At 42.0% G+C, this 18,147-nt stretch overlaps 1 protein-coding gene across 1 annotated transcript; it reads left to right on the forward strand.

The window, feature by feature from the left end:
* The first annotated feature begins 3,041 nt into the window (after positions 1-3,041).
* On the forward strand, positions 3,042-17,798 carry LOC142209207 (C3a anaphylatoxin chemotactic receptor-like). The gene is made up of 6 exons (XM_075278137.1): positions 3,042-3,103; positions 3,661-3,911; positions 14,877-14,981; positions 16,196-16,325; positions 16,808-17,320; positions 17,354-17,798. The coding sequence occupies exons 1-6, from the start codon at positions 3,042-3,044 to the stop codon at positions 17,790-17,792; spliced, it is 1,500 nt and encodes a 499-aa protein (XP_075134238.1). The 3' UTR covers positions 17,793-17,798.
* The last annotated feature ends 349 nt before the right edge of the window (positions 17,799-18,147 follow it).

Genomic DNA, 18,147 nt, shown 5'->3' on the forward strand with positions numbered 1-18,147 from the left:
ATTTTTGCTTTGACGTAAATGGTGTAAAAACTAAGGCAAAATGCAGCATTATCAGAATTATTTTTTCCAGCTTCCCAGTACATTGTGCAGAATATGAAATGGTTCCATTACTAAATGCAATGTGTTCCACAAAAAACAAGTCCTCATAAGCTCTGTAATAAATGAAAAAAACTATGACTTTTGGAAGGTGGAGAGAGGTAAAAAAATGAAAGAACTAGATTTTTTTTTATTGTTGTGCCTTTATATGAGAAATGACCCAATTCCGAGAGCTCGCACTTTCTCTTTTTCGCAGGTGGAGCGGTCTAAGGACAAATTGTTATTCCAATACCGTTTAATATTCTATATAATGTACTGGGAAGCTGGAATTGAAGAAAAATTATAGTCAATTTTCTTAAATTTTTTTTATTATTATAGCGTTCTTTGTACAGTAAAAAAAAAATAGCAAATTGTATACTGTATCTATATCGTATTTGTTATATTTTAATATTGTTAAATAGTCTTTGTTGCGCCGTATTCTGAGCCTCATGGCGTAATTTCTTTTTATAATTCCATCTGTAACAGTACTTTCACAATTTGTATTGTTATTCTGGGATACATAGAATTTTGTGATCACTTTTTGAGACTTTTTATTCCGACGTGGTCATTAGAAATAAACATGTTTTAATGGTAGAATCCCTTTTTAAAAAAAAAAACAAAAACATATATCAGTTCACAGGAAAGTTCTCTGGGTTTATGGCTCCTTTGAGCAGTGAAGTGGTGTCTAGTTGTTGTAAAACGTCATAAAACCCTATGACTGGTTTAGCCCCCCTATTTGAGATGTGAACAGATAAGTTATAATATGTGGTCATACGGGAATACGGTCATACAGGTATGTGCTCAGACACTTCTTAGTACATAGAAAGGGGAAGTTGGAGAGAATAAAAAATATTTGGACTACACTACACTACATGATATGAGATAGTTGGGGATCTAGTTCTGTGTGTTTAGGGTTACTATCAGAGGTGTAAATGGATCTCCCGGCACTAATGATAAGATCTTTACCCGGGCTTCCCCATCCTGTGTCCTCTATAATAGTGGTGTCTTCTTATGTGGCAGAAGAGTCCAACCATGCCTTTATAGACCTCACTTTGGGCTCTGAGAACAGCCATATTGGAACAGTAAAGAAGCCTTCCCAAAATGGCTCCCACAAATTTGAAAGTGACTATTATCTAATAGATGTCTTGGTCTTCTGAACCGTTAAAATTTCTCTTCAATAGAACTAAGGTTCCTAGGCCAACCCCTGAAAGATAACACCAAAATATTACCGTCCCTCCACCAAACTTTACAGCCGGCACTATACAGCCAGATAGGTAACCTAGTCTCCACTGCTCCAGAGTCTGGTGTTGGGGTTTTGCATCACTCATGTCTCCCCGCCCTGTACCCGCCCACACTCTCCTAAGCCACATCAAGCCCTGCCTACTCCCAGTATCAGTAATATTAGCCTAGGCAGGCGGGCGCACATGGTGCTCTGCAGGCATGTGAATGAGAAAGGAGAGGATAGAGAACAATGTCCTGGAGCTCCAGAAAGCTGTCCAGGTCATCATCTTTATTGCATAAGCTTCAGTGAGATCCAAATCCACACATGCACTTTTTGGTTCTGTCACTTTAGGTTCCGACCAAGCCTGCAGTGCATGCTGCTACATCCATCTTTATGCTAAGGAGTACTGAGCATGCTCAGTAGCTCACTACTCCTTAGAACCACTCACGCGTACTGTGCCTGCGCAGTACGCTCGAGTAGGAATAGAAAAAATATGGCTGGCGGAGCATTTGCTGTTGACTCGGCCTGAACACAAAGTGGCTGAGCCAACAGCACATGGGAGGGATTTGGATCCCATTGAAGACAGTGTTGGCTGCCCTGGAGTGACCGAGAATTCTTGGACAACCAATTTTTCCAACTAAACTAGAAGACAGCAAATATATATAATGAAAAGTTATGGGATGTTCTGATATTCTCTTGCAGTCTTAGAGAATACTTATCTATGTAGTCAAACATATAAGAAGATCAGATCTGCTCTCCTGAGTGTTTGTTACAATTAGGGTTGAGCGATCTTTTCCGGCGGGATCAAGGTCGGATAGCACGCACCCATAGGAATGAATGGAAGTGGCTGCGTCCATTCATTCCTATGGGTGCTGAGATGTAGCAGAGCTGTATACTCAACTCTGCTGCATCTCAGATGTAGCAGAGCTGAACACTCAACTCTGCTACATTTGAACTTCGTTCAACTTACCTGCTGTTATGGTCAGCAGGGTTTATTAAAAAAATAAACAAATAAACCCCTACGGAGCCCTCTGGGGCATTACTGCAACCAACCTGGTGTGAATACAGACTAACAGTTCCTGTCACTGCCAGCTAAATTAAATGACCAGGTGTGCTCTGTTAATTCACAGAGCTCTTGTGCAGTAAAAGCAGCCGCACAAATAAACAAGCTGGCTAGCCTGAACTCCAGGACTAGCCAGAGACCAAGTAACCCTGTGTGTGGTAGTTCCACCCAACCACCCAGGCAACTATTGCCAAGCCCACTTCCAGTCACCCTGTCTGGGAATTACTGCTAGCTGACCCTACAGAGTTTTACCACAAACACATGCATACAGGGCAGCATGCTGCCTGACAAACAGTGGCATTGCTATCTCAGGGGTCTTTTGCTAACTAGGGCAATGTTTACAGGCTGGAACGCACGCACGCACGCACGCACGCACACCATTTCGGGTTTGTAATGCAATCATAGAGCGCCGGGCGTCCAGACCAGCCCCCTTATATAGGCAAGGGGCGGTCATCAGCAAACAGCCCAGCTGCCCAAACCGAGCGTCCATTGGTTGACACACATGTCGCTCAACCAGTCGACCACGCCCGGCTGTTGCAAAGCAGGTTAACTCTTGCAACCCTGGATTTTGCAAAGGAACAGACAGCGACGCCCATATCATGGCCGCAGTTACTGCACAATCCTAACACCTGCACAGAAGTGCTGCCGCTCCCCATTCTTCTCGCTCCTCTTCTGTTAGAGATGCCGGGAGAAGGTGGGGATTTTGGCTTAGGAGAGTGTGGGCGGATACAGGGAGGGCAGACGTGAGTGAAGCAATCACATCTCCCCGCCCACACTCTCAACACAAGCCCCGCCTACTCCCATCATCTCTAACACTAGCCCAGGGAGGTGGGGGCACGCTCTGAAGAGAGAAGGGGAGCGAAAGCAATCTGTGCAGGTAAGAGGACACCAGGGGGGGATAAGTAGCGGGGGGATTCCAAAAATCGAAAAAAAACATTTTTAGACTCCACGCTATGTAGTGAATAGGATCATTTTTTAAATCTGATCTTCAATTATTGAAAAAAATCCCATTGACTTGCATTGGGATCAGAATTGGAATCGGGATCGGGTTCGAATGGAAAACGATCAGAAATCGGATTTTAAAAATGATCCTGAAATTTCAAGATCGGCTCAACCCTCATTACAATGTATAATATAAGTGTCAGGGGTGTAATGAACGGGTGCAGGGAACTGACTCCATGGCTATACCTACTCTGCTTTTTGTTTTTGTTTTTTCCGTATACCCTGGAGTACAAACTAGACATTTAAGATAATATAAACTCTTCATGAGCCCAACGTGTACCCTGTCTTATCTTCTAAGGCCATTACCTGATGAGAAAACAAGTAACAAGACTTATAGCAGTCAGGAATCTGAAGACATTGTGAAGAAGATGTCAATTACTTTATACAGCATCACTTTTGTTCTTGGGATTATCGGTAATGGATTAGTCATCTGGATTGCCGGATTCAGGATGAAGAAGACAATCAGTGCTGTGTGGTTCCTCAACCTGGCCATAGCGGACTTCTTCTTATGTTGTATGTCTCTTCCGCTACATATTGCACAATGGATTGGTGAGTATTACTGTACAAAGGTTCCAAGAGTATCAATTCCTGCACTAGATCCTTAAGGTTACTTTGTCAGCCAGGTAGGCTTCTGTAGTTTTGGAGCTTTCCAGAGTTTTGTCCAGTCGTATAAGACCCTCCTCCTGACTCGACCTTGTTGACTAATTGTTTCACCTCTTAGCTTGGCTGAATATTTGACCATGTGTGTTTTGGATTGCTGTACTGACTCTAGACCTGTCTCTTGTTTACTCTATTGCTTGCTGATTCGGCCTCTGATGTACCCGCTCGGACTTGACCCTTGGTTTGCTACGGATATTCCTCTTGTCTTCTGATTCTGCTTCTAACATCTTGGCATGTGTAATACAGATATACAGAATAACCTGTAAAGCATCAATACTCTTTATGTGGGAACCAACTCCATCAATAGTCCATAGCTTATATGCAGGTCACTAAGTACAAAAGGCCCACAGAGACAATAACCCTGTATACATATGGTAACCCAAGTAGAAACAATGATTAAGTAACCTAGCCTGTACACCGCACCAACGCCCCACTAGCATGGCAATGCACAACAAAATAGCTTTTATTCTATTAAATTATATAACAAAAGATGAAATATATTGTGGTTAGGGTTGAGCTGATCTTGACTTTTCAGGATCAATTTTAAAATCCGATTTCCGATCATTTTTCATTCGAACCCGATCTCGATCCCAATTCCGATCCCAATGCAAGTCAATGGGATTTTTTTTATTAATCAGAGATCGGATTTTAAAAGCAATCCTATTCACTATACAGCATGGAATCTAACTATTGAACGCTTTAATTGTTAGAATCCACGCTGTGTAGTGAATCACTAAAGTAACCAGAGGATTTTTTTCTTAATCCTCTGGCTACTTAGTCCCCCCTGGTGTCCACTTACCTGCAGAGATGGCTGCTCCGGTGCCCGGTGTTCTTCTTCGCCTCGCTGCAGCTCCACGCTGCTCTTCTCGCCTCGCTACCCCCTGTCTCCCAGGTTGGGAGAGTGTGGGTGGGTTAGGAGAGTGTGGGCGGGTACTGGGAGGGGAGACATCACCCTGTACCCGTCGACACTCTCCTAAGCCACAAGCCCCGCCTTCCTAGCTCTTTAAACACTAACCTGGGAGGTGGTGGCAGCGAAGCGAGAAGAGCAGCGTGGAGCGGCAGCGAGACGAAGAAGAACACCAGGCACTGCAGACCAGCCATCTCTGCAGGTAAGTAGCTACTAGAGATGTTAGTTTAGTCTCCCATTACAATGAATGGAGGAAGCCGGCGCACAGGGGGTTAAGGCTATGTGCCGGCTGCTTCCATTGATTCCTATGGAACCGCAGCGGAGCCTTCACGAGCAGAGCGTATACTCAGTGTGAAGGATAAGCAAAGCACTGTGGGAAATAGTACCGATCTCGATCCCACCTAAAAAGATCGTGTTCGGAATTCCGATCGTGAAATTTTCTCGATCGCCGATCGGAATCCGATCTTTTCCGAATGCGGTCGCTCAACCCTAATTGTGGTATTTCCATATTACTGACCACAGTATAAGGGAAACTTATGTAATGCTGCAGTTGCAATTTTTAGTCATTAAAGGGGTATTCCCATGTACATAGTTTTTTTTTAATTATGTAGCTAATTAAAAGTTAAACATTTTTGCAAATATAAGTAATTAAAAATTCTGCAGAGTTTTAAAGATTTTCTCTAACTTTCTTAGTGGTGACAGTCTTTTATCTTGATCGGTTGCTAGTGGATATAACTATGAATGCAGGAACTTTCTAAGGTCAGAAAATCAGCCATGATGTCCTTATTGTGGCCGGGATATCTTCTCATACATGTAGTGTCCCTGTCTGATAACCCAGCTACAATAAGAAAATCATGGCTGGGTTCCTGACAAGTCCCAGATCATAGAAAGTTTCTGTATTAGTGGCAACCGATCAAGATAACAGACTGTCACCACTAAGAAAGTGAGAGAAGATCTTTAAAACTTTGCAGAATTTTTAATTACTTATATTTTCAAAAATGTTTAAGTTTTGATTATCTACAAATCTAGATCTGATTACGTACATGGGAATATCCCTAAACTACGCACGCAATGAGCCGTGCGCAGACTGATATTCGTCACAATATTACAAATCATTTCACGAGAAATCAGATATTTTGACCAATTTACTTGAGAAATGAAGAATGGTCAGTGTTTGGTTTTCGATTTCACAACATAGAAAGGGGAAGTTGGGGGAGAATAAAAAAGAATTCAGACGATCAGACTAAAGAGCAGACAGAAGTGCAGAGAGAGGGTGAGTATTATACTAGGTGACTGCAGATATGTGTTCTGTGTATCTATCATTAGTATCAGAGGGGGAAATGGAAGCTCAAATGTAACATCTGTACCAGGGATCTCCTATCCTGTAACATTGGACATACCGGGGTATTCTTACTGTATGTGGCAGAGGAGTCTGCACCCCAAAGCACCAGGACACTCCTAAGTGACTGTTATATATAGTGCAGGGATTATGGGGCTGCTATTATATCACTATTATATGTATCACATGTTTACCAGATTCCATCAACTGATGCAATGAATGTAATGTCTGTACAGTGACATAGTCTCATAGATAGTCGGTCACTGCTAGTATTGTACTTGTTTTGTATATTATTTAAACTCTCAAATGTACAGCACCATGGGATTAATATAATAATGTACAGAGCACCATGGAATTAATATAATAATGTACAGCACCATGGGATTAATATAATAATGTACATCACTATGGGATTAATATAATAATGTACAGCACCATGGAATTAATATAATAATGTACAGCACCATGGGATTAATATAATAATGTACAGCACCATGGGATTAATATAATAATGTACAGCACCATAGTATTAATATAATAATGTACAGAGCACCATGGAATTAATATAATAATGTACAGCACCATGGGATTAATATAATAATGTACAGAGCACCATGGGATTAATATAATAATGTACAGCACCATGGGATTAATATAATAATGTACAGAGCACCATGGGATTAATATAATAATGTACAGCACCATGGAATTAATATAATAATGTACAGAGCACCATGGGATTAATATAATAATGTACAGAGCACCATGGGATTAATATAATAATGTACAGAGCACCATGGGAGTAATATAATAATGTACAGAGCACCATGGGATTAATATAATAATGTACATAGCACCATGGGATTAATATAATAATGTACAGAGCACCATGGGATTAATATAATAATTTACAGAGCACCATGGGATTAATATAATAATGTACAGAGCACCATGGGATTAATATAATAATGTACAGAGCACCATGGGAGTAATATAATAATGTACAGAGCACCATGGGATTAATATAATAATGTACAGAGCACCATGGGATTAATATAATAATGTACAGAGCACCATGGGATTAATATAATAATGTACAGAGCACCATGGGAGTAATATAATAATGTACAGAGCACCATGTGATTAATATAATAATGTACATAGCACCATGGGATTAATATAATAATGTACAGAGCACCATGGGATTAATATAATAATTTACAGAGCACCATGGGATTAATATAATAATGTACAGAGCACCATGGAATTAATATAATAATGTACAGAGCACCATGGGATTAATATAATAATGTACAGAGCACCATGGGATTAATATAATAATGTACAGCACCATGGGATTAATATAATAATGTACAGAGCACCAGGGGATTAATATAATAATGTACAGAGCACCATGGGATTAATATAATAATGTACAGCACCATGGGATTAATATAATAATGTACAGAGCACCATGGAATTAATATAATAATGTACAGCACCATGGAATTAATATAATAATGTACAGAGCACCATGGGATTAATATAATAATGTACAGCACCATGGGATTAATATAATAATGTACAGAGCACCAGGGGATTAATATAATAATGTACAGAGCACCATGGGATTAATATAATAATGTACAGAGCACCATGGAATTAATATAATAATGTACAGCACCATGGGATTAATATAATAATGTACAGCACCATGGGATTAATATAATAATGTACAGAGCACCATGGAAGTAATATAATAATGTACAGAGCACCATGGGAGTAATATAATAATGTACAGAGCACCATGGGATTAATATAATAATGTACAGCACCATGGGATTAATATAATAATGTACAGAGCACCATGGAATTAATATAATAATGTACAGCACCATGGAAATAATATAATAATGTACAGCACCATGGGATTAATATAATAATGTACAGCACCATGGGATTAATATAATAATGTACAGAGCACCATGGGATTAATATAATAATGTACAGAGCACCATGGAATTAATATAATAATGTACAGAGCACCATGGGATTAATATAATAATGTACAGAGCCCCATGGGATTAATAAAATAATATACAGAGCACCATGGAAATATAATGTACTGCACCATAGGATTAATATAATAATGTACAGCACCATGGAATTAATATAATAATGTACAGAGCACCAGAGTGTACCAAATGCTGGCATCCACCCAGACTACCCAGTATTTGGTAGGCCGCACATGACTTTATTTTACTCTGTGCGTGCAGGGATATACTATGATTGATATATTCAGCCTGGGAAGGCATGTTTTTTCTGTTTTTTCTGATTTTGCACAGTAGTCACTTGTGGACACTGCGATGTATGAATAAAGGCCCATGATACTAGTGAAAGCAAGTGGATGTTCCTCCTCCTCATATTTAGAGATGAGCTAACACCATTCGATAGAATAGGTATTCGATCAAATATCATGGCGTTCAATGTATTCGTTCACAATCGAATACCAGGCTGCATATGCAGTAAAAATGTGTCCTCTCCCACCTTCCCCTGCGCGTTTTTTGCAGGGGAGGTGGGACAGGAACTACGACAACGGAGGCAGTGAAAAAAATTGAAAAAAAAAACATTGGCTGCCAAAAACATGTGACCTCCCATTCATGAGAACGGCCGCCGCCCTGTTCGCCATTTTTGCCGTCAGACATAGGGAGAGAAACATATCTACTGAGGGCTAGATAGCGATTAGCTTCAGATAGGCAGGGAAGAACTAAAGAAGAAAACCAAGAGCTCAGAGCTATACACTGCAGGGACATCAGTCCAGCTTTCCCCGGACGGTGGAAAACAGGGATACACAACAGATACAACTTCATATATAGCGGAGAAACAGCTTTCATTGTTGGCTGCCGCACACAGAATAGCCGGAATACACAGCAGTGACTAGATCATATAGAGCTGAAAAAAGCCTTGAATTTTATTTTATTTTATTTATTTATGTATTTATTTATTTTTATTTATTTTTTTTTTTGGGGGGGGGGGCTGAAACATAGCAGCAATCCACAGCAGTGACTAGTTCATATAGTTGGAAAAAGCCTTGAATTTTGGTGGGCCTGAAACATAGCAGCAATCCACAGAAATTACAAGTACATATAGCTGGAAAAAAAACTTGAATTTTGTTGTTTTGTTAAAAATTGCAGCAATCCACTGCAGTAGCTTCTTGCTATATACATGCAAAGCGGCTTTTCAGGCTGTGTAACCCCAAAATAAGGATACAGAGCAATTAGGTCAGGCTATGTACGCTCAATCCAGATATCCAAGGTGTGTACCCCCAAAACCTAGGTGGGAGAGACAGAATTTCAGTCAGGCTATATCAGCTCTTTTCAGTTTTTCACAGTGTGTAACCCCAAAACTTAAATGGGAGACCCAGAAATTCAGTCAGGCTATATCAGCTCAATCCAATTTTTTGTTCAATCCATTATTGTTTGCTCTCCATGATGTGAACTATGCCCTTGTCTCTTGAAAAGCAACCTAACATGAAGTCAGCCATGTGTGCCAGTGTGTTACTTGGCATGACTTTGCTGCCCCCAACTGTAAGGGTCACTCTCCATTTCCTCCATTTTCCACTCCCCTTCACACCATTTGTGGTGAAGCAATGGGATGCACTGAAGTGCACCCTCAAGCCTCATGTGGGACAGGGACATCAGATGCCACTCCAACCCCCTCGTCTTCCTCCGCCAGCCAACGGTGCGAAGATGAGAGGAGTGTGCTCTGAATGTTTTCTGCCTGGCAGAGGCTACTTCTCACTTACGAAAATGGACACACTTTGACCAGTATATCAGGCACAATGGTGTAGGTTTCAAAGAACCTTTGCACCAACAAGTTGAAAACGTGGGCCATGTGTGGATTGTGTTTGAGTCTGGCAAGCTCCAGATGTGCTACCAGGTTCCAGCCATTATCACAGGCGCAAAAATGCCAGGCCCCAGGTGTAGCAGGGAAAAAAAACATAGCCATCTCAGCCAGGATGGCATCCCTGACCTCGGAGGCACTGTGCTGTCTGTCCCCCAAGCTGAAGAGCTTCAGCACGGCCTGCTGACATCTCCCCACGCCAGTGTTACAGCGTTTACCGCTTGTAGCTGGGGTGGAGGTTGCAGCGTAGTAGGGTTTCAGTCTACTCCTGCCATGAATTTTGAGCTGGGAGAGAAGATAGGCCAACCCAGTTTGCACCCCGGGCCCAGACTCCACCACGTTCACCCTGCCTGTCATTAAAGATAAGCAGCATCCCTGACCTTGTCGCTTGTCCATGTGTCGGTGGTCAAGTGGACCTTGCAACAAAGCGCGGAGCTCTGGGCCCAACTGATGTTATGGGACACGTGAAGGTGCAAGACGGGGACAGCACACCAAGAGAAGTAGTAACGGCTAGGCCCAGCATAGGGAGGTGCCCCAGCTGCCATCTGGTGACGCAAGGCCTGGGTATCCTGAAGCATAAACGCCAACATCTCCAGGACCAGCAGTTTTGAGATGCGGCCGGTAAACGTTTGGGCATGTGGGTGGCTTGTGCTGTACTTGTGTCTGCAATGTTACGCCTGGGAGATGGGGAGTGGCTGGGAAGAGGCGCATGATGGTGAGGCCATGCTGGAAGCTATGGTAGCTGCCTAGAGTTGGTTACTCCAGGGTTCTCTTACAGCAAATTGCCAAGGGAACTCAGATGAACAGCACTGAGGCCACCTCCTCTGAGATCCCAAGGGAACTTGACAGGAGTAGTGTATTGCAGAAAAAATGAGTAAGTGTAGGGCACAGAGGGATCAGAGAGGACAGAGCTGGGGTCGGCCAGGTACTCCCACAACATGCGCCTATACTTGTCCCTCCTGGTGACACTAGGCCCCTCAGTGGCGGTAATTTGGCCAGGGGGGCCATTAACATGTACAGTTTTGCATGCCTTTGCCTCTACCCACCATTTTTGCTGCTTAGCTTTCCTCCACATCTACACTGCTTTCGCCCCTAGACATCACCCCAGTTTATGCCTCTGTTTCTAGACACCTTTTTTGTTAATTAGTTTGCCTGCACATCTACACTGCTTTCGCCCCTAGACATCACCCCTGTTCATGTCGGGTCGGTGGTGTCGTTGTCCACCAATTCCTTTTCCAATTGTTCACTGTCCTCTTACTGAAAACCGCACAAAACCACAGCTTGGGCCTGGTCTGCATTGTACCCTGCACCCTGCTTAACGCAGCTGCCATATACGGAATTGTGATGAGCTCATGCTAATGTTTTGTGTCCAGTGAAAAGGATGGGAAAGGATTTCACAAAGGTCTGCCACCCATGGAAACTCATGGTGCAGAAACTGCGGGAGCTGACTCTGAGGAACCCTTGAGTTTTGGACATGGTACTCCATCAGGGGTCTCTGCTGCTCACACACTCTACTCAACATATGGTATCTAGGGTTTCAGCGTGTGGGGACGTCGCACAACAGCCGGTGTTCTGGCAGATGGAGGTGTTGCTGGAGGCTTCGGAGGCTAGCAGCAGCTCCTGTACACTTGCAAAAGTGGGCGCACAAGTGCCGCACTTTCACCAGTAGCTTGTATACATTGGGGTATGTTTTCATAAAACGTTGGTCCACTAAGTTAGAAATGGGCCAGGCATGGAAGGTGTTGGAGGCTGGCAAGCTCCAGAGCCACTACCAGGTTCCTGCTGTTATCACACATGACAAACATGCCTGGCCCCAGGTGCAGCAGGGAAAAACACATTTCCATCTCAGCCAGGATGGCATCCCTGACCTTGGAGGCAGTGTGCTGTCTGTCCCCCAAGCTGATGAGCTTCAGCGCGGCCTGCTGACGTCTCCCCACGCCAGTAGCTGGGGTCGATTCAGTGGCAGAGGAGGGTGGTTTTTCAGCACTCCTGCCAGGAATACTGGGCGGGGGAGGTAAGCAGGCCACCACAGTTTGTGACCCAGTCCCAGCCTCAACTACATTCATCCAGGCTCACGATAAGGGTCATAGAAGTGAATTTTGGAAGGTCTTACCTCATCACACACATCCACAATGACAGGTCAGGGGGGGACTGAAGGATTTCCCATTGTCTATTCCATCTGTGGTTGTCATGGGGAATGTGATTTACAGGGGTTCTTGGTAATGTTTGTTGAGCTTAAATTGGGGTTTGTGTCCATCCATTTGGGGAGTAAAGAAGGTTTCCAGGTATTTTCCCACTTTGATAGAGGTTGTAGTGAGTGTGTAAAGTGTGTAGTTGTTAGGCTGTGATGTTGGGGTAATAGAGGGTCTTTGGTGTGTTAGATGCCCCCAGACATGCTTCCCCTGCTGTCCCAGTTGCATTGCAGAGGTGTTGGCATCATTTCCTGGGGTGTCATAGTGGACTTGGTGACTCTCCTGAGTCGAATGGTGGGATCCCCTGAAACGAAGCATTTTCTCCCATAGACTATAATGGGGTTCCATATTCGTTCGAATAGTCTAATATTGAGCTGCTGTTCGGAACGAATAACGAACAGAGAATATTTTACTGTTCGCTCTTCTCTACTCACAACTCTCTATTTTATATATGGTGTGAATTTTTATATATATATGTGTCACTTATATTGAGCTGAAAAATGTTACTAGATCATCGTATATTTATAACACTTTGTTACACTGTATCTTTCACTCCACCTAAGTGTGATTGATGTTGTGATACATTGTATCCACATGCTGAGTAATTAATTGTAATTCTGCACCATATGATGTGCTTGTTATTTAAACAGGTTTGTTTTCTCACTTCTTTGCTTGAAAAAGGTTCAGATAACAAGAGAAACGTCGCTGCTTGGAATAAACCCACACTTTTTCTTAATGTTGGAGTGCTGCCATTTTTTCCACTTCATAGATAGATAGATAGATAGATAGATAGATAGATAGATAGATAGGAGATAGATGATAGATAGATAGATAGATAGATAGATAGATAGATAGATAGGAGATAGATAGATAGATAGATAGATAGATAGATAGATAAATAGGAGATAGATAGATAGATAGATAGATAGATAGATAGATAGGGAGATAGATAGATAGATAGATAGATAGATAGATAGGAGTTAGATAGATAGGAGATAGATAGATAGATAGATAGATAGATAGATAGATAGATAGATAGGAGAGAGAGAGAGAGAGAGAGAGAGAGAGAGAGATAGGAGAGAGATAGATAGATAGATAGATAGATAGATAGATAGATAGATAGATAGATAGATAGATAGATAGATAGATAGATAGATAGGGAGATAGATAGATAGATAGATAGATAGATAGATAGATAGATAGATAGATAGATAGATAGATAGGAGTTAGATAGATAGGAGATAGATAGATAGATAGATAGATAGATAGGAGTTAGATAGATAGATAGATAGATAGATAGATAGATAGATAGGAGATAGATAGATAGATAGATAGATAGATAGATAGATAGGAGAGAGAGAGAGAGAGAGAGAGAGAGAGAGAGAGAGAGAGATAGGAGAGAGATAGATAGATAGATAGATAGATAGATAGATAGATAGATAGATAGATAGATAGGGAGATAGATAGATAGATAGATAGATAGATAGATAGATAGATAGATAGATAGGAGTTAGATAGATAGGAGATAGATAGATAGATAGATAGATAGATAGATAGATAGATAGGAGTTAGATAGATAGATAGATAGATAGATAGATAGGAGATAGATAGATAGATAGATAGATAGATAGATAGATAGATAAATAGGAGATAGATAGATAGATAGATAGATAGATAGATAGATAGGGAGATAGATAGATAGATAGATAGATAGATAGATAGATAGGAGTTAGATAGATAGGAGATAGATAGATAGATAGATAGATAGATAGGAGAGAGAGAGAGAGAGAGAGAGAGAGAGATAGGAGAGAGATAGATAGATAGATAGATAGATAGATAGATAGATAGATAGATAGATAGATAGATAGATAGATAGGGAGATAGATAGATAGATAGATAGATAGATAGATAGATAGATAGATAGATAGATAGATAGATAGGAGTTAGATAGATAGGAGATAGATAGATAGATAGATAGATAGGAGTTAGATAGATAGATAGATAGATAGATAGATAGATAGATAGATAGGAGATAGATAGATAGATAGATAGATAGATAGATAGATAGGAGAGAGAGAGAGAGAGAGAGAGAGAGAGAGAGAGAGATAGGAGAGAGATAGATAGATAGATAGATAGATAGATAGATAGATAGGGAGATAGATAGATAGATAGATAGATAGATAGATAGATAGATAGGAGTTAGATAGATAGGAGATAGATAGATAGATAGATAGATAGATAGATAGATAGATAGGAGTTAGATAGATAGATAGATAGATAGATAGATAGATAGGAGATAGATAGATAGATAGATAGATAGATAGATAGATAGATAGATAGATAGATAGATAGGAGATAGATAGAAGGAAACGTTTATTTTGACCCTGAATACTGCAGCATATAGAAAGATCAGTAGATAAATCTATACAGTGCCCTCTATTGTACGCGCATAATGATTAAGTTACATAATAATCTTTCTTTTTGTTACTAATGTTCAGTTATTTCTCTTTTAGGTAATAAGTCAGGATTTATCTCACTGTGTATAACGGGACCTTACAGAACAGAACTCCTGACTATTACACCCAGTAAGTTCATCTTCCTCATTCTCTTCTCTATCAGTGAGAGTCAGATTAGATTCCATTCACCTTACAGAAGCTTACACGGACTGTCTCACCACCTTATATATTGTCACTTGGCTCTGCTTATTAGGGATTCATTTCATTTTGGGTTGAATGAGCTCAGAGTCTCCAGGACCCCAAAGTATAATATATGGAAGCCCAAGGGATGTGTAAAAAAACAACAAAAAAACCTGCTATACTCATATACTCACCTCTCCTCACCTCTTCTGGTCCTCCTCGTGACATCCACTTCTGGCCTCTTTCAGCCTACTGTTTGATGTGATGTGGCCCAGGGTCACTACTGAGGCAATGCCCCCCATGTGACCTCTGAGGCCAAATCAAAGATCTAATATATGACCCCGGGCACATGATGTCACCCATGATGCCAGAAGAAGACCCAGAGAGAGCAACAAATGCTTCGAGGAGGCCCAGAGGAGGTGAATATAACTGTTTATTATTTTTTAATCTCCCCTGGTTCTCCACCTATTATACTCTTGGGAGGTGTAAAAAATAAAAAACATTTATACTCACCTCCCCACCTCTTCTGGTCCTCCTTGCAGTGTCCAGCACTCTCTGGGTCCTCTTCTGGCCTCTTCCAGCTTTCTGGGTGACATCATGTGACCAGGATCACTGCTTAAACCCATGATGGAGCCTCAGCGATGACCCCATGTGTATGATGTCACCCAGGAGGATGGAGGAGAACCCAGAGGGAGCACCAGATGTTGTGAGGTTGCCCAGAAGAGGTGAGTATAAAGTCCAGCAGCGCCGCACCTCCCATGAGGCGACCTGAAGCGAGCGCTTCAGGCGGCGCTATGCCAGGGCCTCAGGGAGGGCGGCATTTTTGGTTACCTAAGCCAGTCCAGGACAAGCTGTCCTGGACTGGCTTAGCACCGAGCGGTGGTTTGGGGAGGCCACTGGAGCAGCGCTGCTCCAGCAGCCTCCCCTCACACTCAGGCAGAGAGCAGGTCTTCTCCGTGCCTGCTCTCTGCCTGCGAACGGCGCTAAGCCCTGCCCCCTTCACTTTGCCACACCCCCTCTGCTCCGCCACGCCCCCTCCGCTCCACCCCCCTCCCGGAGGGGGAGGGGGCAGCTTTCTGTAGTTCACCTTGGGCAGCGAAAGGGGTAAGTTCACCCCTGGCCTTCACCTATTATACTTTGGGGTCTGAAGAGATCCCACAGTATAATAATCTCACTTCCAATTCTATTCAAACAAGTTCAGACTGAAACTAACCAAATGGTCGACTCATCTGGACCTGAAATGAAACAAATCTTTTACGAGGCTGATCCTCCTCACATGGACAGCAAAGTTGTGAAAGAGAAATCTATCCATGGACTTACTGATCAGTATCGGACCTAAGGAATACAATGTGACCTCACTTTAGTTTCTCACCCATTCTGTATATCTTAGTGTACAAAGTAGATATTTCTGTTGCTTTATATTTCTTTTGACCCAGCGCCGCACCTCCCATGAGGTGAAAGGAAGCAACTGCTTCAGGCGGTGCTATGCCAGGGCCCTGGGGAGGGCGGCATTTTTGCTTATCTAAGCCAGTCCAGGACAAGCTGTCTTGGACTGGCTTAGCGGTGGATTGGGGAGGCCCTGTGGACGCAGCGCTGTTCCATTGGCCTCCCCTCACGCTCAGGCAGAGAGCAGGTCCTCTCCCTGCCTGCTCTCTGCCTGCTAACGCCGCTCCACCCCGCCCCCTTCGCTCCACCCCCTCTGCTACAACCCCTCCTCCCGGGGGGGGGGGGGGGGGCTTTCTGTTGTCCGAAAAAGGTAGGTTCACCCCTGTCTTGACCCTAACTTCTACCTTCTCATGTCTTATTAGGTATTCTGATACGGCAGACTATGAGATATATTTCATGGCTTGGCAGAATATTGCTAATGAGATTTTTCGGAAGATATCATTTCCTTTATACAGCATCATTTTTGTCCTTGGGATTATCGGTAATGGATTAGTCATCTGGATTGCCGGATTCAGGATGAAGAAGACAATCAGCACCGTGTGGTTCCTCCACCTGGCCATAGCGGACTTCTTATGCTGCGCTTCTCTGCCTCTACGTATTGGTCAATGGTATAGCGACTATGATCCTTCTGCATTTGTAACTTTATGTATATTGACCATTTTTCTGTTCACTATAAACATGAGCGCCAGTGTTCTTCTCCTGACCGCCATGAGTATTGACCGCTGTGTATCTGTCATGTGGCCATTTTGGGCTAAAGTTCACAGGACACGTAGACTAGTGAGGATCACTGCAGGAGGCATCTGGGGGCTGAGTTTACTCCTGACTGGTTTATTGTTTTTCTTATATGGATTTTATTATCACGATATAAGTGAGTGGTGTGTGGGACGCGGAAGTTATAACTATTTTAGCAAACCAAAACAGCCCATTCAGCATGTCAGATTACTTATCATGTTTGTTATTCCTTTTCTCATCATCTTGACCAGTTATGTGATCATTGTCCTCAAACTTAGAAAAAGTAAGAGACCCCAGAGATCTCAGAGACCCTACAGGATCATCACCGCTGTTATATTGTGTTTCTTCATCTGCTGGTCTCCATATTATATCTGCCCACTGACACCCAATTATTTTGGAGCTTTTCAATTCCATGTAATAAATAGTATTATTGTTACTCTGGCTTGTCTTAACAGTTGTATCAATCCAATCATTTATGTTTTTATGGGCCAAGATTTTAGACAAAGTTTCTTCAGATCTATCCCCGCCAGGGTCGAAAAAGCATTAACTGAACATCCCGATGACCTGAGCGGAGAACCAGAGGATGGAGGACCTGCTCACACTACAGATGTGTAAAATATATTCCTCTTACACATGTGGAAAACAATGAAATGGATTTTGCAGAATTTTTTTTTTTTTTCATTTATTTACCCGGCAACCAATCTGGATCCAGCTCTGATTGTCAAGTGATGCCGAATAATCCAATATATATATATATATATATATATATATATATATATATATATATATATATATATATATAATGTGAGTTCACAGAGATGATAAATTCTGATGTTCTGATATTAAAATACAATGAACATCTCAAAAGCAGAACTAAACACAGATGTTATTGTAACATTGTATCTTTCTATAAGCTTGAAGATCAAATCTATTTCTCCATATTACAGCAGTTACAGATACAACATATTTC

This window comes from Leptodactylus fuscus, chromosome 6, assembly GCF_031893055.1.
Source record: "Leptodactylus fuscus isolate aLepFus1 chromosome 6, aLepFus1.hap2, whole genome shotgun sequence".
In the NCBI taxonomy this organism is placed as follows: domain Eukaryota; kingdom Metazoa; phylum Chordata; class Amphibia; order Anura; family Leptodactylidae; genus Leptodactylus; species Leptodactylus fuscus.

Excerpts from the sequence above, each read along its gene's own strand:
- LOC142209207 (XM_075278137.1), top strand. The coding sequence starts at position 3,042 with ATGCCGGGAGAAGGTGGGGATTTTGGCTTAGGAGAGTGTGGGCGGATA. Across the intron at positions 16,326-16,807 it reads ATCCATGGACTTACTGATCA|GTATTCTGATACGGCAGACT; the intron begins GTATCGGACCTA and ends ATGTCTTATTAG. Across the intron at positions 17,321-17,353 it reads TATCACGATATAAGTGAGTG|CAAACCAAAACAGCCCATTC; the intron begins GTGTGTGGGACG and ends TAACTATTTTAG.